The sequence below is a fragment of the Botryllus schlosseri genome, chromosome 5 (genome assembly GCF_051294905.1).
Source record: "Botryllus schlosseri isolate E-star chromosome 5, Bs_hap1, whole genome shotgun sequence".
In the NCBI taxonomy this organism is placed as follows: domain Eukaryota; kingdom Metazoa; phylum Chordata; class Ascidiacea; order Stolidobranchia; family Styelidae; genus Botryllus; species Botryllus schlosseri.
Genome location: NC_137240.1, coordinates 8,504,891 through 8,527,003, shown reverse-complemented (window position 1 = coordinate 8,527,003; position 22,113 = coordinate 8,504,891). Strand labels below are relative to the sequence as shown.

The window sequence follows — 22,113 nt, the reverse complement described above, 5'->3', positions numbered from 1 at the left end:
AAAAATGTTCTTTAACAGCCCCGTTGTATACAATTATTTCTCCAATACTGTAATTGCCATGTAGTCTGTAATGCAATTGGGAAAACCTTTAGTAGTATCAGAAGGCAGCTGTTCTTTTGTCACTGCACACTGCACAGTGCACATAGCTGCGTGCACACTTTTACAGCATGCTGGCCCGGTGAAAATATCTCTACATAAACATGCATCTGTTGATTCTCTATCACCAGATACGTAGACGTGAATTCGTAGGTTCTGCATCTGATAGTATGTAGACATGAATACGTTGGTTCTCAATCAGCTATTTGTGAGCTGTCGTCGATGTGGTCGTAATAAAAACTGAATGCTTGTATTTGTGACGCATCGGATTGACAAGACAGATAAGTTCTAAGATTAGTTAAGTTATGATATTGTCGGCCTGTCTCGTCTATCTGTAGCATCGGTAGATGAGGCCAGGAACTGTCCGTAATCTGCCTAAATATACATGTGCCAAGACTCTGATAGAGACAAAATAAGCATGTTTGGCAAGCAAGGAATTCGATATCACTCAAGCAGGATTGAAAACATGGGTTGAACATGACTTCAATACTGTGACTTGGACTCGACTCGAGTCATAACACTATGACTCGGACTTGACCCTTTAAACGGTGACTTGGACTCGGACTCGACTCGGTGATGAATTGAAAATGACTCGACTTGACTCGAGTCAAAACCACAAAAGTAAGATTGACTCGTGACTCGGAACCATGTGACTTGGTTACAACCCTGGGTGACAGATACTTTATTAGGCCACGAAGCCACGTAAACCACGAAGGAATGTGCACTGTGTCTACGGGTATATTGATTGCTGCGACTTGTATAACGAAGTAGATTTTGTTATCAATCTAGGTTTGCGCTTTACTGTTTACGGTTGGAATAATACTTGAAAGGACAGGCAACTCGACTCAACGCACTGTCCTTTGAGCTATAATTCAGACAGATATCATCGGATTATTGCACGTCCTGTAGCGAAACGCTACAAAAGAAATTTTTTATGCCTATAGTCAGAAATGCTCAAACTAGTCATTGTTGGTACTGATGTAGAATTAGAAGGAACGCCGTAAATCAATACTCGTGTAAAAGTAAAAGTAGTGAGACAGAAAGTACTCTAGGTCTAGTTATGCTTAGGAAATTTGAAATTGTCAAATACAAGTAGAAGTAGTACTTCTTCTGCTTAATGCTATAGTAAGAGTTAATGTAGAACGATGCCATTAGATAACTATACCCTTAACTGATTATTGAGTGTAGGCCGCACGTGTGATTTATAATTCGATGAGATGAACTTCGTCATGATACAACAATTTAAGTACAAAAGTTATTCCGACGTTTATATTCTAATCATTTTGGATGACATTATCCATTTAAACAGCCCTGATGCACCGATGATACCCCCAGTTATACTTTATATCCTATGTCTTCACCGATGCAGGGTACCTAATCATCGAATACAGAACGTATAATATATACACAGGGGATTATTTGGAAATTACAACAGAATCTCATGACATGTAAATCTAGTGTGGTAACGCACTGTAAGCAGTAACAGAATCTACAATATTAAATAAAATAAAGGTATTGTAAAATTATAAGATAGGATCCCAACTTTTTTTTTCATTCTCCACAATCTAAAATCTATATATTTTTACCCTTTAAAATTGCTCCTCCCTTAATTGTTGCAAAATATCCTGAAGGTTGTCCACCCTTTTCCCTAGAAATAAACGCATGATTCATAGATCATAGATCACCGCGCCTCGACGCACCAAGTCACGTGAAGTTTTAGGCGATGTAACATGTGACTCCGAAAAGTGTGCCAGAACGATCTGCTGCGGGAAATCCTTGCCTTTATGATGACCAAAAACTTCAATATTTATACAGTTGCTCGAATCGCCTGCGCCGAATGTACCTGTCCTGGCAATGTGAACTCCACATTACAAAATGCTATCGAACAGAGAAAAATTATTTGTCAGTAAAGAGAATCGTGTCCTTCTTTTAGTTAAGTACGTTTAAGCGATTTCAATATCTTTTGACATAGTAAGGTCACGAAATAACATCATGTAACGAAGTCATTATTTCAACAGGTCAACCCGAATATGTTTAATTATTATCAATGGGCCCTTCATTTTTAAAGACAGCTCACACCCAGCTCTACCGGTAAATATGATTACGTGAGCAAAGAGAGAGAGAGAGAGAGGGCGGATTGAAAATTATAGCAATATATATGCAACTCCCGATCATATTGCTCGATTCAATCATAAAGTATGAAATAATTTCGCGTTTCGCGTTTCACACCATTTCGCATGCGAATGATTAACAACCTATATTAGGGAGATCGCCTGCCGCTATCCAATCTATTCTTGCTAATTATAGGCGCGGATAATGCAAATTGTTGAATTGCAAATGAGCTAAGAAATATTGGAGATACGTTCGGCATTTCATACCGACATTTTCATTCCCTACGAAGAGCACCTAAATCCCCCACCGGTTCGAAACCACTGCATTATAATATATCTTAGAATATAATTTTACATCACTACAATCATTTTGCGACAGGTGATCAAACGTCCGTCTTTCTGCCAATCTGTGGGTCAAACTATTTAGTTTAGTTTCGTTCTATACCATATACCATACCATTCTTCCTTACCATACCATGCCCTGCTGTTTTGGGGTGCTTATGACTAGGGCTATTTTGGATCTAAAAACGAAAGATTAAAACCTAATTTTGACCAAATTTGAACCCTTCCTATTTAAAATGGGTGTTTTCCCACAAAATCTTAGAATTGTACTACTTATCCTAATTTCTCGTTAGAATTGTCTGTCATTACGAAGTAGTTAGGCCTGAGCTAACTTGTTTGACTTGAAAACAGACAAATTTTTACACATAAAAACTTTTTTTTACCTACATCTGGGACCATGAAGAATTCCTTTAGTTGCACCACGCATTATTGAAGAACTAATTAATATTTGTTGTAGAACAACGAAAAATAGTTTCCTACATTCTCAGGTAGAAACTAGAAAGTGTCTGTCCTTAATAAGTACCCTGCTGAGAATGGAGAAAGAACGTTCAACAGTTGCAGTTATTGGCTGGAAACATTAAAATTGTGAGTACACTGTACAGTGCACGGCAGGTGTCACACCGTCTTGCTTCATTCTGACAATTTCGTCTATTTCACAATTTTTCATCATGCACTTTTTGATGAAAAAACCAATACCCATTGCACACGCAGACTTGCTACAGTTAGGATATTGCGGTACGCCGAGCATATAACGCCATGCCAACCTCTTTGTTATTTCGCCGTTTATTATTCACAATTAGCAGACAATGGACCGTCTACAACGGTCGGCCGATAAATTGGGCTACAAGCTGTACAATATCAATGATAAGTTAACCCACAGTGCAAACATATGCGATACAAACGAAATGCAGGTTGCAATTTTTTTTTGAAATTGTAGACAATTCTGACATTTTCGTCCAAACCCTACAATTTTGACAAAATTCCGACTTTTTTGAGCATGTCAAAAATCCTCTCCACTAATTTTCACCTATATGCATCAGACGTAGAACACGAAGACAACAAAATTTTGACTTTGTAAACAATTTTGACATTTTCTGACCAAACGCTTCAATTTTGACATAAAAAAGCGCCCAACATACGACATACTGGGTGGGTGTATGCAGAGGTGGTCAAAGTAGTCAACAAAGCTACTCAAGTAGAAGTAGAAGTAGCGACAAAAATCTACTCAAGTACGAGTAGAAGTACTTCTTCCATGAACAACCTAAAACTACTTGAAGTAGAAGTATATTGTACTGAATTTAAATCTACTCAAGTAAGTAAGTAGTTTTGAAAATGATCGTAATTCGTATACATGGATTGTCAAAAGGTGCAATTTGAGTTATGCAAAAGGTGCAGAGATTGATTCTTATTGATGCATACCAGGAGGTATCCAATTTTTGACAGCATAAGCATTCGTCCGCATCATGAAAATTATAGTATTGATATGGAAATGTGATACTAATCCTCTGTTTACTTGAACAGCACGTTTTAAAAAATATCATGGTGTGGCGCCCTACCCATACTATAAGGTCTGTAGATTAGTCGAAGAGCAATACGGAGAAGTTGTATAAGATACGGTATAAACACTTTGTGCGCGATATGTAAACATTAGTATAAAATATGGTGGATCGTAAAAATGCCATACTGTGTAGCTTTATTTCCGGAAATTAAAGGCATTACCACACCTGCTTTTATACTTCAACATGTATGTTATCCAGACAAAAGAACTGCTACTAATTAGAACTCAAAGTATATCATGATATTGGGAATTGAAAGTTAACTAGAATATGAATACTACTTCCAAAAGCGGATCATGTATTTCTTGTCTTTAGTCCGGAAAGTTTCGAAGGTCGGTATGCTAAAACAGCTCTAAAACTAAAAAAAGTTCAGAGTCCACTTTTCCCGATTAGGACACGACATGGACTGCTAGATTACGATAAGATAAGTAAATGCTAAATTCCGAAACATCAGTTTATAACGTTATGATGAGCCATAATATTATATACTGAGATGAAATATTCGATATGACGAAGGTCGACAATGCGGTGTGAACGGAACCACGCCAACCCACTACCTAAATTATATTCACCGATACTATAGTGAAATCATACTGGATACTCCGTATCCACTGCGCGCGAAGCGCGACGAAAATTCTGGGCTTTTACTCAAATTTTATGACAATTAAATGTTGATGCTCCGTGAATACAGCCCCGAATTTCCTCAGGCTATCTTCCCGATTGGAGGATTAAACTACTTCTACTTGACAAACTGAAAATAGCGAAAAGTAAGTAAGTAGAACACAAAATATTACGAAGTAGAAGTAGAAGTAGCGAAAATCATGTCTACTTGAGTAAGTACCCGAAATAGAGGAAACTACTTGAGTACTTCGAAAAAGTAGAAGTACTTCGTTACTGACCACCTCTGGGTGTATGACTAAGCAATTTATTTCTAGTGACGTTCTTCTGTTGATATTTCGGAATCTGAAACTCAAGTGTGACAGCTTTCAATTTAGTAAATAAACATGCATTGCTTAAAATCTACACTTCAAATTTTGACAGGCCAATTGGCGACTTTTGGTACATGTGCACTTGTGCAGTTCAAACGCTACCTGGAATGACTCCCACTCCATCGTGAGTAGGCGCATAGGCTATGTCCTTAACCAGTTTATTGTTCAATTATATTTACTACGATAACGGCTATGGCATATAATACCGGCTGAAGTCATCTAACCATACTGGAACGTGTACAAATAAATTGATGGAATCTGTTCGACCGAAATAACTTTCGAGTGTTTATCTACTTCAGGATATTACACGGACCTTCGTTAGCCATACCTCCGTTTCCAGGAAACTCGATGTCACCAATAAAAGACACATGGGTTACACTATTCATACCTAAGAACTCGGTATATCAAACTGTTCAGACTGTGTAGGAGAACATTGTACGTATACGTACAGGGTACATGCTGGATAATTAATACCCACGAAATATGCGTTGAACGTGCAGGGTATATGCTGGATAAATTAATACCCACCAAATATGCGGTAAAGTGGGTAATGGTTTCCTATTCCTTCATATCCCCGCTATTGACACATGCTTATTGGATCACCTGTTTTGTAGGTTGGACAGTGGACACCGTTGCATTAGGCCAACGAGTTGGCCAAGCTTTTTGACCTAAGGTTCACATGCTATTTTCCGAACCATTGCCGCCTTTTCTGGCCACTCATCAAAATAGATGACATCACGAAGAATGAGTGTACTTTCATATTGTAGTCCCGCGTAGCGCGAAAATACTGCAAAGGTAACGAATAAATTAGGTCAATGATATCAATACTTGCATATATTGTAGGTGTTGCTGTTCCCATTTGAACCGTGGGCCTCCAATTGCAATGACAGGACTATTCGACGCATGGACTTGGACACTGGACAGGTTTAGGCCAGCACGCGTCGATCATATTGGACAGAAATTAGTCGCTGACTATCATCGCGGTGTCAGATGTTTGCCGACATCTTATCTATCCTGGTGTGTCGTGGCTCGGAGATGGCTGACGCGGAATTCCTGATCGTGCGGCGTCAGACCACTATTCTGAACCATTCCAACGGCCTCAATTGATCACGTGGTGCAGGGATTATTCCTTTTTATCATAATTGCGAATACAGTTAGACCCAGTTCTGTATATTCAAGTTGTTTTGGAAACTGATCAAATGTATCAAATCTACAGACACATAATCCAGCTAAACGAGAAATAAAATTGAATTTACATCAATTTTTCGCGAAATTGTCTATACTTTATTCTATGTGGGGCTTAGTCGCTTTAGCCGCCCCTGGCTATACCAATGAGCCAAAAACGTTGCTTTTTTAGACGTCAACATCCCAAATGTCGCGGTCACGCTATATAGTCATAGGTTTATAGTAGACCTTGCAATCTTGCAAAAAAATGATGTTCGCAATTCAATTTTTGATAATATAACTAATTTCGAGTACTACCGCGCGGGCCACTCAAAACCTTGTCGAGGGTCAATTGAAACTAGGACTGGGCAAAATCGAGTACCTGAGTGATTCGATTCTGAATTACGTAATACGCTTCGAGTCGATTCGAATTTTTGAGTATCTCTCATCATGACGTCGCAACAGAATATACTATGTCAAAGTTCAAATATATGTACCTTTTATGCCACCAAAAAGAACATAATGCCTGTTATCCGCCAAATTAATGATACTTTGGCATGTTTTCGACCATACCGATTTTATTGCACTTCTTGACAATGTATTAGGATCATCATGACTTCGGAAATGTGTTATTTCCAGTAACGTTCGTAGCTTAGTACCCAATTAATGTTTTCAAGAATTCCTCAGTGGACAATAGTATCAAAACTATAATTATCCTTAGTATTATTATTATTATTATTTGCAAGGAGCGAATAATTTCAGTACTCGAAAAAATCGTCTTTTACTACTCGACTCGAATCATTTAAATTAATACTCGATTCAGAATCGAGTACTCGAATCATTGTGCCCAGCCCTAATTGTAACCCACGGACCACGACCTGGCAACCTCTGCGGTAGAGAGACGTTTTTATGAGCTGCGCGATATAACTAATGCAGTAGTTCTCAACCGGAGTCTTCGAAATGTTGCGTTCATATTAAGGACGTCATCGAAACGTCGCATGTATGAAAACTAGGGCAAGTTTCTGCAGCTTATGCAACTTTTTATTACAGTTTCCGACAGCTTCCTATAGATACTCAGATTAGACGTAGCCTACTATGATGTTTGGAGGGATTTTATAGTGCAACTTTTGCAACTTTTCTCTATTTTTCACACCAATTATTACTGCAACTTTTATAAAATATTGCGTCAAAATGGACAGGAGTGGTTTAAAAATATGTTATGAACTATTTCTGATATGGTTCTATTTTCTTTGATTTGCAAAACAAAGAGCTATATGATGGGTTAGCTCAGTGTTTCCCAACCTTTTTCGACCCATAGCCCCCTTTTCAAGGTCAACACCGATCATCGCCCCCCAAATTTTGTGTACCGAAAATTAGGCATACAAACTGTGATCACTAGGGCGATTTTTTTTTTGACCTAAAAAACTGAAGATTTTGACCTAAAAAATCTAAATTTTGACTTTTTTTGACCTAAAAAAAATGAAATTTGACCAAATTTTGACCAAACGTATGCAAATTAGGTGTTTTCGCACATAATGTTAAAATGTACTACTTATCTTCATTTCTTGTTAGAACTGTCTGTTCTTACAAAGTAGATTGTCATGAATGGAGAAAGAACGTTCAACAGCAGCAGTTGTTGGCTGACAACACTGAAGTTGTGTGCACACTGCACACTGCTGGTGACACACCGTGTTGCTTCATTCTGACAATGTTGTCTATATCACAATTTTTCAGCTTGCGCTCTTGATATAAGAACCATGCAATGTCCAAGCAGTCTTGTTTCAGTTAGGATATTGCGATACGTTGACCATAAAACCATGCCATTATTTGTTTCATTTGACCGTTTATGACTCACAATGAGCAGACGATCGGCCGTTTACAACGGTAGGCCTATAAAGTAGGCTACAACCAGTAAAATATCAAATGATAAGCTCACCGACAGCGCAAAATCTACGATACAAACGAAAAGCAGAGGTCAAAAGATGTTTGACTTTGTAAAGAATTTTGACAAATTTTGACCTAACGCTACAATTTTGACCTAATTTTGACTTTTTTTGACATGTAAAAAAAAAACGCCCTAGTGATCACCGGTGGGTTGACTAAAAAAAAGGTCAAATTTTCGTCTCGATGTCTAATTTGACACACTTTTGTAACTAAATTTCCGTGAGCTGACTAAAAAAAATCGCCTATCGCCTCCTTCGCCATCTTCGCCCCCCCCCCCCGTCACCGCCTTTGTCCATTTTCGCCCCTCTGTCGACCCTTCGTCATTTTCGCCCCCTAGACCGCCAAATCGCCCCCTGGGGGGCGATATCGCCCACGTAGGGAACCACTGGGTTGGCTGCATCTAGCGCGGCCCGCTCCAGTGTTGTCTGTGTGTGTGTGTGTGATTTTTGATTTTACTCATAATTGCTCCACATCAATCACAATAATTCTTGATTGGACGTAAGAAAACTCTAATGAAAAGGATATATTATGAAAAAATATAGCTTACTCATGCATCAAGTAAGAATGCAACACTCTAAAAATCATCAGAAGTGGTTTTATTTGCGAGACTTGCATCTGTGAAATGAGAAATCTTCTCTTACTATGGACCACAAATAACACCATGTACCAAAATTGTGCCAAACATTTTTTGAATAAATTTTTATGTATTGTGTTTTGCTATTCCAAACCAATCACTCAAATATTACAATTTCTTCCGAAGTGTACCTAGTCTTTGAGAAATGTAACCTTTTTCTGATTTCTTATTTTATTCAAAATTGATCCATAATAATCCGTATAATTCCTTATTGGACGTATAAAACACACTAACAAAAAGAAGCAAGATGCACAAATGTTGGCTACCATATATTATAAAAGGATCAAAACACTTCACAAAATTTCCGAAGTGGTTTTGTTTGCATGATTTTGTTCTATAAACTGAGAAATCTGCTGGTGTAATGGACCGCAAATATTCCCCAATCGTGATGCAACTCCACCACCCTTAGTATCTTCGTTCCAAATCATGCATATCTTGCTTAAACACGTCACTATGTTCCTCGCTTACATCACCCATATTTGAACTAATAAAATCAAGGTGAAAGTGCAGCTAATACGTTTTAAGGACATGCCCCACTTTATTTTTTCATATATCTCGATCATATTTTTACCAGAGGTTTATCTTTATCGCTTCGTTTATTTCCTAATAAATTTTCAACCAAATCTCGACATGCCGTGAATGCTCCTGCTTCTCTCGCAGTCAGTCATTTCATTGTCAAGTGGTTCACAAAAGATTGCCAACATTCCCGCATAAAGCAAGTAGATTCGAACGGACAAAAATGACGCAAGAATCGTTCATGCCCTTTTCTCGAAACGATGAAGGCAACAAGTTCCCTAGTTTCAACATTGGAGTCAAAATTTCCGCATTTGATATAGTGACTTACAACTAAATCATCAAGTTCGTGTTTTTGGAATGTGTGGTTATGGATTTATATCTATATCAGAGATTTTGAAGTCGTCATCGAAGTCATTTTCTGTATCTTCAAGCCCTGTCGAGTCTTCTGGAGCTTTTTCCTGATAGTTTGGGCAGTGAAAACTTGCTGCAATACGGAACAGGTGCTTAAGAGGAGATGACATAGAAGGATATGCGATGTCAACTCATTTTTTAGTTATTCTGAACCTTGGAATGTCGCCCATACAGAAATAACAGTAATCTATAAGGTTTCAAATATCCCTTCAGGTTCTTTAATAGCAAATGACATTAAATTCCGATCTCCCCTTAGACATCCATCTAAATTTCATCGGCATGTTTCGCAGATTACATGAAAAGCCAAGTTTTTGTCTTTGTCCACAATTTACATACCAAAGTAAAGTTAATAACTATAAAAAACTTTACATCTATCTATATTTTGTGCTTAGCTTTTTTCAAACTGATATACAGACCATATATATACCAAAAACAGCCAGCAGGCAGATTACATTTGTGATGCTGGCAATAATGATGAGATTATACTCAATAGATTCGCAATCAGTGCTGTGCACAGAACAAAACGAAAGGGATTTGAGACTGACTAACTGAGACTGTAAAGAAGATCGTTACCAGCAACTGATGGATCAACTTGACGTCACAGGTAATGGGGAATTCAATAAAGGAGCTCGAAAAACGCGGTGCGGGATCTTAAAATCACATTATTAAACGACATTTGAGACAAAAAATGCCGGAAATGTGGTTTATCAAGGAATATAGTGTAGGAAATATCATAAAGTCGGCGCAACTAAATTTTTGTTACACGGTAATATCAGCGAACCACATTGGGTGAGAATTGAATTGTTGATTACGTAGTTGCAACTCAGATTCCCAATTGCATTCATGAAATCTTCATGTCTTGAAGCGCAGATTAAACTATTTTGGCAGGATAAGGATGTAAGCCTACAAACTTTTTATTATAGGATTATCAACGTGAAATGCCTGAATAGATTCCCAAGTCATCTTGAATCATTCCGGTATTACTAGTGAATGTGGCAAATTACATCCAAGCCTCACCGAATACGAATAATTCGCATCGGATTTATGGTTGACGTCCTTTGTTAAATTAGAGAAGGTTTATGATTGTACGAAGATTTGTCTAAATATAAGACAGCTGGCTTAATATATCTATAAAACGACCACTGTATTTGACAGTAATAAATTAGTTCCACATCGCGTGTGTTCTGTTCTCCCTCATTATTCTTCGATATATTGTACTAGAGCCACATTGCAACTGTTGAAAAGTCTGTACCAAATTATAATGCTTTTATATGTATGTCGTTTTCAAGAACATGCCACACAAATTTACTATATACAGGACAGACATGGGGTGATTACTTCATGAATGTAATCGATTGCGATTACGATTACTTATGAATCACGCGATTACGATTACGATTACGATTACAGCAAAATCAGGAAGTAGTCGATTACGATTACATTGGTAAAGTAATCACGATTACTCACGATTACATTCATTTTGCTTCTTAAAACCAATCTTAGAAAATATTTGGAAGGCCATATAAGGATTGCGACGGAAGGACTAAAATGTGATAACTTTCTTACTATATATGATACGCCATTTGCTTGTTACGTCATAATGGGCCCATTATCCAACTTAAGGGATGATTTCTCGCACCCTCCAATTTGTACTCTTGTCACGTGCGTAACTTCCGCACCCAAATTATGTTGAGAACGAGCTCGACGGGGACTAAAAAGTAGGGATGGTGCGAAATGCGAACCCCTGGTAGGTTCAGATTCGTGTGAACACGAACTTTTTTGAAAGGTTTTGTCTGTGCGAACGCGAACTTTAACATTATGACGTCACGTGTTGTCATATTGGTAATTACAACTCTACATATCAGTGAAGCGATATATAAATGTACGTACACGATACCTAGCGACGACTCGGGCCACATCATGCCACAATGCTGAAGTACATGCTGAATTTTTAAAATACACAAAATATATCAACTTGAGCAATAAAATGCTATAATAATCACATAAAATCAATATCTTCCGTCGCTTTGCCGACAATTTTGACGAGGACTTGCAAGGGAATATAAGCTTACGCCTTAATGGACGAGGACGGACTGGACAATGTATTCGGTGTCCGACTATTGCGACATTGATATTGAACAAAGTGTAAAACTGGATTCTATACTTGCTACCGATATTAGCCAATAAACAAGTTATACAACAGTAGCCAACACCCTAATCGCACAGATTTGTTTTTTATGCAAATCAAGATGGAGACCGTACGCCTGCTGGATTTTTTTACATAAGAGAACGACGTATTCTTCATATCAATTTCAATATTGGTTGAATAAGCATCATTCGCTGACACTATGCACATACTGTTATTCGTTCGTGATGTTGTGTGATTGTGGGTCAATCTCGCAGCATAGAGTTAATACATATTCAAAATAGGAAAGCTGAATATTTCGAGCAAACCATTGTAACAAAGCATGGAAAATTTTAGAGATTGGCAAGTTGTTTGATCGTTTAGTGTTGATTTTTTTATGCTGCCAGCGCCTTGCATAGAGTGGCTTGAAGTTGACGTGCAAAGAATTTAAACCAAAGATGTAATAATGACGTGGAAAATTGTAATAGCCTACGTGAAAAAGGTTCACAGTGCAGAACCTACGAAAGTTCGTTTGTGAACGTGAACCTCTAGATTTTCTGAGGTTTACACACAATACGCGAACGTGAACCTCACGTTCACACCATCCCTACTAAAAAGTATTTCGTAAATCAACATAAATTATAGAGTATTTTTTGAGAGACCTAATTTACTTGAAAATATTCTTCGAGGTTCGCGATTTAATGTCTCTAGATAGCTTGACTTTGAAATGCATACGTCTCCCCCAAGAAAAAGGCATGTCTGATTCATAGGAATAGGCATTTCGGTGCTGGTCATTACCGCGCCACGACACTCCAAAAAACATATGCAGTTTCGACCAGCATGCGACTTCACGAAGTGTGCTACCAAAGAAAGACCAAGGCCGGAACTTTAGGTATGTGTCCATTGTCAATAGCCACGCTAGCTGGGCGTGACGAATAGTCCTGTCCTTCCAATCGCAGCCCCACAATACAAATGTCACCCGGGACCCCCACAGAGGAATGAAGACAAGGCAGTTTGTGTGTGCGTCTCACGAAAGTTTCAGTCTGATACCTTTGGGCGACTATACAATATCTTTTGATTATATAACAGACGGGAGATAACGAAACTACTATAGAGTAATTATAACAACATATAAGATGTTATAATTATGAATTACGTGCTCCCAGCTCTAACGGTAAATGTGAACATCGAGGGCTGAGAGAGGATTAAAAATGAATAGTAATATAATGCGATTACCAATATAACTGAAGAGATTCAGTCATCAACCTGAAAATTGACGTGGTGGGGGACGAATTGCTGTTATGGTCCTGATTCTAGCTACAACTCAGGCTAACTAGTTGTGTAAGCGGATGGTTATGGCGGCAGGTCCAAATGTTGGTTGAGTAAAGAATTGCGAAATAGCGATTGGCGCCCGTTTCAAGTACAGTCGTATGAGTAAAAGATAAAATGAACATAAAATTCTGCCTTCCACTTAATAGAGACACTGTAAGCTGACGTTACGTGAAACAGCAAAAAATGGCTCGGTCATGATATATATATCAGCAGCTGTTGGTTTTAATACTTCTTTGTGAAACTCATAATGTTTCAGTTGACGAATACAAAATTTCAAATCGTTCTCCGGTGTACTTACGCACGTACATAGGCCTACTGCTCGCCAAGCAACAGCGGTCAAACTGCGTTTTAACTAAGCAGAATTAAACATCAATACGTGAGTTACTATTTGAAACTAGGCAGGGTGATGACTATTATCATGCTGCGAGGTAGTGGCGTCTGCAGTGTATTGATAACCTGATATACAACATGACGAGTGTTCTTACAATTACACTACAATGTACAATGTCCATCGAGTATCTATTTACAAAGTGTGGAGTGGATACTTCTTACGCAATAACAAGCAAAGCTAATACTTCTGACGTAATAATTAGCAGTGGCGTTTGAAAATCTGACGTTGATGCTGTCATTAAACCTGGTATAATATCTCCTTCTTGTTCACGAATGTTCAGTTTATGTCATATTCTTCGTACTAATAGAAAGTAATCGTTATTTCACAAATAAATCGATTAGATATGTGAAGTAGTCGATTACGATTACGATTACTTCGGATTTTTTTCGAATGTAATCGATTGCGATTACGATTACTTCAAAATGCTGTAATCGTCGTAATCGATTACGATTACTAATCGCGATTACCCCATGTCTGATACAGGATATGTCCAGACAAACAGAAATACAAACAGAAATATATTACCTTGATTAAAACATAGCGTCATTGCTCATCTTGAAGTTTTAGTCTACATTTCAAGTTTGACAATGCATGGTGAATACGGAGGCTATAATAATTATTAAATTATATCTCAAATGCATCATCATTGTCTTTTCAAATATTACTTGGGTGGGCCTGGGCATATTTGTGTTTGAACAGCCGTCACAGCACCGAACATGGCAATACTCTTATTGTCCGGGAAAAATAAGTAATTAGGGGGGCAGAAACAGCGATTTCTACTCATCTGACCGATTTCATCAAACGTAAGGACCCTATCCCAAATCATGAAATTGGACAATTTCCCTTGTGCGGAGAATCTTGATTGAAACGTTATTCCACCATAAGATTCTTGGTACATACCAATGATGAAAAGGCCCCCTCCTTTGATGACACCTCTCTGTCCCTGAAATACCTCTGTGAGCAGACCATTAATGAACATATAAGAGTGCCCAGTAGATGCCGCGAATGTGGCAAAACATATATGATATTCTCTGTTGATCGAAAATTTTATATCTTCTTGCATCATTCGGCCATTCATATATAGCCAAACGCTTGTTGTGGCCATATTTATGGAGAATGCACGGTAGCTCTGATGATTAGCGTAGGAAAACCAGGAGTCAGAATGCGATGTTCTGAAAGGCGTGTACCAAGCGCAGAGTGTGAATTCGTCCAAGTCGGGAACTGGAGTCTGCAGACGAAGGTAGTTTGTGGTCTGCTGAACATCAGGAAAATTGTAGGACGTTTGCGGGCAGTCTGAAAATTAAGAAACACGAAAGCTGTAGCATGTTCATTGTGCATACGATAATACGTTTGTGCCGGTCCGGTACCAAGGGCCGCTTCCAAACTCCCGATTGGGGAAGCAATTTTGAATCTCGATTGAATTTGAAATTTTTCATCGCGTTTGGCGCGATTTAGTGTCACTGAATTATGGCTACCAGTCGCACAGAATGATAAAATAAAAATCTTGAAAAATATGCATGATGGTCTAATGGTGTTCGCAAATATGATAGAACGGTAATAGTGTCACTGGAGGCGGTACGGATACTATATTAGTCTAGGTGTGTTCAACCTGCTACTTGAGGGGGACTTTTTGACACTTTGACACCAGCATTTTAGCGCCGGCCATGTCTGGACAGACCGACTCCGCAAAGTGTGCAGGCAAAGAGATTGGTAGGTAATAAAACTTGGTCCGAAATACTGCATAGTAGTCCTATCCCTAAAGATTGAGCTTGCGATGTACAAATGCGACCGGCTGAGCTAAATAATACGCCCGTAAAAATGATAAACTATATTATCTTGCTCATCGAGCCAAAATAATATTTCTTTTAGTTTGGTCTGGTACGCGTCTGTGGTATAAATATAATTTGAGACTCGTCAATCTTTTCTGGGGGTGACGAAATATGTGTCAACAAATCTAAAAATAACAATGAGCCCGCCCGAAGCTAACCGAAAAACAACTCATGAATGGTTTTCTCCATATGACATGAACATATAGCTTGAAATGTACAATTTTCTGCATGTCCTCAATTTTCGGAGTCATCTGATCGCGTGGACTGAGAGAGGATAAAGTATTTTTAGTAGAATATATACAAAGTACTATTGGTATTGACAATATTTATTCATCAACTTTAAAAATGTTCTCGTTTCGCACAAGTCGAAGACTATTGCGTGGTGGAAGCTAGAAGCGCGGCGAGATAGCGTAGTGCTGGTCAGACATGGGGTAATCGCGATTAGTAATCGTAATCGATTACGACGATTACAGCATTTTCAAGTAATCGTAATCGCAATCGATTACATTCGAAAAAATCTCGAATTAATCGTAATCGTAATCGACTGCTTCCCATATTTAATCGATTTCTTTGTGAAAGAACGATTACTTTTTATTAGTACAAGGACTGTGACCACTGGCGTAGCAGCATGTGCTGCCGCCCCTGGCTCTCGCTTAAAATGCCGCCCCCCTAAGTAGACCGCAGCAAATTTCGACATAGATTCATGTTCAAACAATCTTGTCAATAAAAATAATTACAAATAATATGTCGCGTCTCAGCCTCGCCGCCTCAACGTTAATAAGGCCAAAAATAATAAAGACAAGAAATAGCGAACGAATGTATTGTGAAAATAGAAATCAATAGCCGCCTCAAAGCAAAATCAGCGATAATATCCTCAAATTCAAGTTTTTGAACGTAGTCTCTTTCTATAGACAGAATGCATAGATAGAGCAGACAGCCGGTCATCATTACTGGTATAGAACGTAAATAAAATTTAATCAGTTTAAGCTTTGAAAAGCTCCTCACACAGCTCGCAATTGAAACACCAATGGTCAGGTAAAGTTTCAGACACGAGCCTAAATATGGTGTCGAATCAGGTAGCTTTGCATTAACTAACCACTGTAAAACATCAAACGTTGTTGCTTTACGATCAAACGTGGTTTTACTGCTCCGCACCAGCCTCTTGACCCTTTTAAAATCTCAAGTTGAACAACTTCATATGATCTTGGTCATATCTTAATTTGTGTTCGTCCTAGAGGCCTCATATTGGTTTGTACGAAAAGCTAGCAATTTTCTGATTTATATGATCCCTAATTCGAAGGTATAAGGCATGACAATTTTCGCAGCTAACTCCAAAAAGTCCACCTTGTCGTCATAAGTGCCCCTAAAAGCGCTGGTGAGAGAGAGAGAATCTTTATTCGTATACATTACATATCAACATAACACTAGAAAAATGTAACAGTGAAATGTGACATGCAAGGTAGACGGGAGGCTCGATATGACATAGTCTTCAGAGCCGAGCCACCCGGGGAATAAATTGTGACTTTCGCTTTGCAGCAGCGCGCGGGAATTAAAAAAATTGAAGCATATCATTTAAGTGGTGTATGCCGGTAAACCTAGCTTCAGCTTCAAGTTTAAATCTGTCCAAAGGTTGAAAAACATGCATCGTCTAACTTCTTCAACAACACTGAGGCCAGCATTTTCTGATTGTTCGCCAAGCATTCTTCTTTTTCTGCGAACTCTCCGAACAATCGACCATGACGGCTATTTCGGAGTGGTTCCATCGCCATGTTAACATATTAATTCCTGTTTTCGGAATCAGCACGACACTAGCTTTTGATTGAGACCTGTTTGATTAAATTTTATTAAATTAATTAAACATCTTCGGGTGCATACCCGTTGGCAGGAACGAAACAGCACTTCGTCAGGTCCCCGAAAAACTTGGGTCTTGGGCTCCCATAGGGTGATAAACCGACCCCCCATCGTGTTGATCGCTTTTTCCACGCAACTAGCCGTGCTGTTTAGTGAGCCAGCGCTAAGCGCAAACATTTTCCATAATTAATGATAAAATCGCTCAATAAGATCGGGAATTGCATATATTTTGCTATCATTTTCCTGTCCTCTCTGTTCACTTTATCAGTTTTACCGGTAGAGCTGAAGGAGGTGTCTTGGAAACTGTAGGGCTCGTAAAAATAATTAAACATCTTCGGCGGGCGGACCCGTTGGTATGACTTCGTTACATGATGTTATTCCGTGATCTCCTGTCTGCTACATCAAAAAATATAGAATCGGGCAAACGTACTTAACTAAAAGACGCACACGATTTCAAATTGGTTTTTCTTCACTGGCGTATAATTTTTCCCTGCGGGATGGAATTCGCCTTCTGAGGTTCAGATTGCCAAGACAGGAACATTCGGCGTCGGTCATTTAGGCGCCTAGGCTATGGACAATTAAAGCTATATGTATTTTGTATATATGACAAAGTTTTCAGTCAGCGTAAGGGCAGTCCTTTTCGGTCAAGGTTTTTACGCTGCCGATCGTTCTGGCATACTTCTTGTAGTTGCATGTAATATGTCCTAAAACGTTATATGTCTTGGTGCGTCGTGTCGTGGTATTGACCAACGCCGATATGTCCATTTCCAAAAATCTTGCGTGCTCTTTTCTTGGGGGAAGAGTACAAAATAATCATGATATTTGGCACCTTGAAATCGCACGTAGCGCGAAAAATTTTTTGAAAAATTGCATAAATTTTCAAAAAATACTCTATAATTTATGCTAATTCACGAAATAATTTTGGGCCCCCTTCGAGCTCGCCCCCCCCCAATTGGGGGGTTTGGGGTGCGGCAGTTACGGTCCTGCGTATCGCATCTCCGTCGTCAAAGCATCTCGATGGTGCAGGCGAAAAAGAATATTATATCTCTCTCTCTCACTGCGCAGCCTCATTTTGCCGCCCCTTTGGAGCCTGCCGCCCCTGGCGCAGAGCCAGAACCGCCAAGTGGCTGCTACGCCACTGACTGTGACATAAACTGAACACTCGTGAACAAGGAAGAGATATTATACCAGTTATTCAGAGCGTAAACGTCTGATTTGAAATGCCACTAGTCATTATTACGTCAGTGGTAGCCTATTAGCTTTGCTCGTCTTTGCGTCGGAAGTGTCCAGGTCCACACATAGTAAATAGATATTCGATGTACATTAGTGTGATTGTAAGAAAACCCACCGTGCTGTATATCGGGTTATCAATACATTTCAGACACCACTACTTCGCAACAGGATAATTAATCACGTCTCAGCTTAAGTTCAAATAGCAACTTTTGTATTGATGTTTGGTTCTGCTTAGTTAAACTATTGAATGTAATAGTTCTAATTCTATAGATAATTGCAGTTTAACCGTGCTGCTTGGCGAGCAGTAGGCCTATATGGTACGAACGTACACCAGACAAAGGTTTGAAATTTTGTACTCGTCAAATAAAACATTACGGTTTCCACAACGAAGCATTAAAATCAACAGCTGCTGATATATATCATAACCGAGCCGTTGTTTTGCCCTTTTCGTAATGGAAGCTTGCATTACATTATCTGCATCAATTTGAAGGCAGAATGTTAAGTTCACTTTCTCGTATTCTCATATTATTTTACTCAAAACGGGCGCCAATCGCTATTTCACAATTCTTTATTGAACAGTTGGACCTGCCGCCATAGCCATCGCCTTATATACCATGTTAGCGTGGGTTGTAGCTAGAATTAGGATCAAAACAGCAAAAGTTTCCCCCACCCAAACATTGGTCTTGGGCTCCCATAGAGTAGTCAATTTTGAAGTTGAAGATTGAATTTAATCAATAATATTGGTAATTGCATTATATTGCGTTTTTAATTCGATCCCAGCGCCCGATGGCCTATGATTTACCTGAAGAGCAGGAGGAGCGTAATTCATATTTATAACATCTGGTATCTTGAAATAATTACTTTATTGTATGTTGTTAATTCGTGACCTCCGGTCTGTTATATAGCCAAAAAATATTGATTGTAGTGGCCCAAACATAGCAGAATAAAAGAAAAACTTGCGTGAGACGCACGCACAAATCTTCATGTCTAATCCTCTGTGGGTGCCCTGGTGGCATTTGCATCGTGGGCTCAGATTGAAAGGAATAGACTGTTAGTGACGCCCACCCAGCCCGGCTATTGAAAATGGACACATTATCTAAGTTTCGCCCAATGTATTTCTTTAGTAGCACACTTCGTTGAGTCTCATGTTGGCCGAAACTGCACATGTCTTTTGATGTGTCGAGGAGCGGTATTGACTGGCACCGAAATGCCTATTACTATGAATTATACAAGCCTTATTTCTTGAGGGGGAGACGTATGCATTTTCAAATCAAGCTATCTAGAGACATTTAAATCGCTCAAAGAGAATTTTCAAGTTAATGAAACCTATCGAACATACTCTTATAATTTATGTAGGTTTACGAAATACTTTTGAGTACCCTCCCCAACCACTCTCCCCACCCTATTGGGGAATTTGGGGTGCGGCAGTTATGGACCTGGCAAGAATGCAAAACGTTGTGTGGGATAAACCGTCCTCTATAAAACGGGCAGTGGATACATTATGACGTAACAGAGAAATGTCCCATCTTTTGTAAAGACAGCTGTTATATCATTAGGCCTTTTCAGCGCAATCCATGTATTGTCTTCCAATATAACTACTACCATGCGAAATAAATGTAATCGTGAGTAATCGTGATTACTTTTCCAATGTAATCGTAATCGTAATCGACTACTTCCTGATTTTGCTGTAATCGTAATCGTAATCGTAATCGCGTGATTCAGAAGTAATCGTAATCGCAATCGATTACATTCATGAAGTAATCACCCCATGTCTGGTGCTGGTATAATCCACAGCTACAACACCAATGGGTTGTGGTTTCTAGTCCGACCGAGCTCCACTACCGAATTCCTACCTAAATGTTGGTGGTTTATCTAGGCTCCTCCTCGTCATCTCATCCGTGTACGCGGTTGTGTCTTATAAGAAGCCAAGAAGTAGGCCGTGCTATAAGTCGGCAGATACGTAATTAAAAATACGGAATATCGGCCTGATGTAAATGACCATAGTATAGTCGGCAAACAACATGAATCCACAAACAGCAACAACATGCCGGTAGAAATGAATAGACAATTCTTGCGTTTGCCGTTACCTAGCCCCGCTCGTAGCGTAGATCAATGTTCAATTGTTCATTGTTATATAATGTCATACTTTCGATGCGGAAAGGATCTCTGTTTGCGCGATGTGAGTCGTACGTAGATGGGAGGGGGCGTGGCAGCATTTTCTAGCTTATGTTTGATATAACATCCTACCGGGGATTTGGTCTAGCGTTTTGCGATCTGGGAAAGCGCTGTTTCAGACTTGACGACATCAATATAGACATGTTGATGATAGCATTCCAGGCTATGATGTGACGACATACAAACCTTGATGTTTCGTGTCGTATGATGTAACATTCGTTAATGGCCTGTCTTCGAATTCCGGGTAGTTCTGAACGATAGTGCGATCCAATATTACCACTTAAATTTTAAGTACCACTTAAGAATCGAGTTTCTTCACCTTCAAACCGAAGACTTTGTAAGCAGATGAATATCCAATAAAAATCAGTGGAAGGATAACACACCAGACTTCACATGTTGTCTTCGACATTTTGCCACTTAAGTGGATGGATATCTAAGTAGCCTAGCTATTTTCCTCTCTGAATATAGGATGAAATAAATAGTTTGCTCGCCGGTGACATGTGTTCGAGTCCGGCTTGCATGTCAACAGAATATTGCAGACACGATAGTAATGTATTCAGTAAAGTTTTCTACATATATTTCTGGCAATGGTTTAATATGATCCTAGCTGCATCTGCACTAAAAATCTTATTACTGTGATAACAACTGGAAAGTCAATCACTTGTTTAGTATCCATCCACAGTACGCGTGGTAAAAATAACTGTAATAACAGGATAGGACGAAACGGACGTTAGCCTCCCAAATAGTACCTTCCAATCGACGATACATGTTACAGCCAGAGCTCCATCAAGTACATCAATGTTATGGAATCCACCCAAATGCAGCTCTTGAAATGGATTCTGCTTTATATAGCCTATACCTACCATATTTGACGTCGTATTGTAGCCCACAGTTTGCAACATATCGAATCGTGCGTAAAGTTTCTTGGATTGGACACCGACATCGATTTACCAATGTTTGAGATTGTTTATGTAAACAGTAAGGTAACAAGTGCTCTCTCCGTGACGCGAGTGGCTTTAGATTGATATACTCAGCGAAACATTATATTAGGTAGGCCAACAATGTTCGAGATTATACAGAGGACCATTTTATTTGTAACGGTGCATATTCTTCGGAATACCTTGAATGCAACACTGGACTAATTTACATTGGGAATAAAATCACAGTATAATCACGCAGCTTGCGCAACATTTCAGTGAATAGCAGACTACCCCGGTCAAGACAATAAAACGCCGTGAAAAATTGCGGAAATCGTCATGCAAGACGTGTGCTATTCTCGATAATAATAACGTGATTAAAAGAGGACATACCAAGCACAACACCAAAGGCCATTTCACTTGCAAATCAAGTCATTTGATGTACTTGATTCGCTGCCGAAAAGAATGTACCAATGCATGGTACGTTGGAGAGGCCA

The 22,113-nt window shown here is 39.0% G+C and overlaps 2 protein-coding genes across 2 annotated transcripts in view; both read right to left on the bottom strand.

Annotated features, from left to right (window-relative positions):
- Window positions 1–22,113, bottom strand: part of LOC145438912 (neuronal pentraxin-2-like) — a 33,955-nt gene that overhangs the window by 4,607 nt on the left and 7,235 nt on the right. The window lies entirely within an intron of this gene.
- On the bottom strand, window positions 13,291–21,159 carry LOC145438911 (neuronal pentraxin-2-like). Its single transcript, XM_080316304.1, has 3 exons — window positions 21,019–21,159; window positions 20,886–20,949; window positions 13,291–14,904 (listed from the first exon to the last, which is right to left on the bottom strand). Exons 1-3 carry the CDS (start codon window positions 21,106–21,108, stop codon window positions 14,273–14,275), a joined length of 786 nt encoding a protein of 261 aa, XP_080172430.1. The 5' UTR covers window positions 21,109–21,159; the 3' UTR covers window positions 13,291–14,272.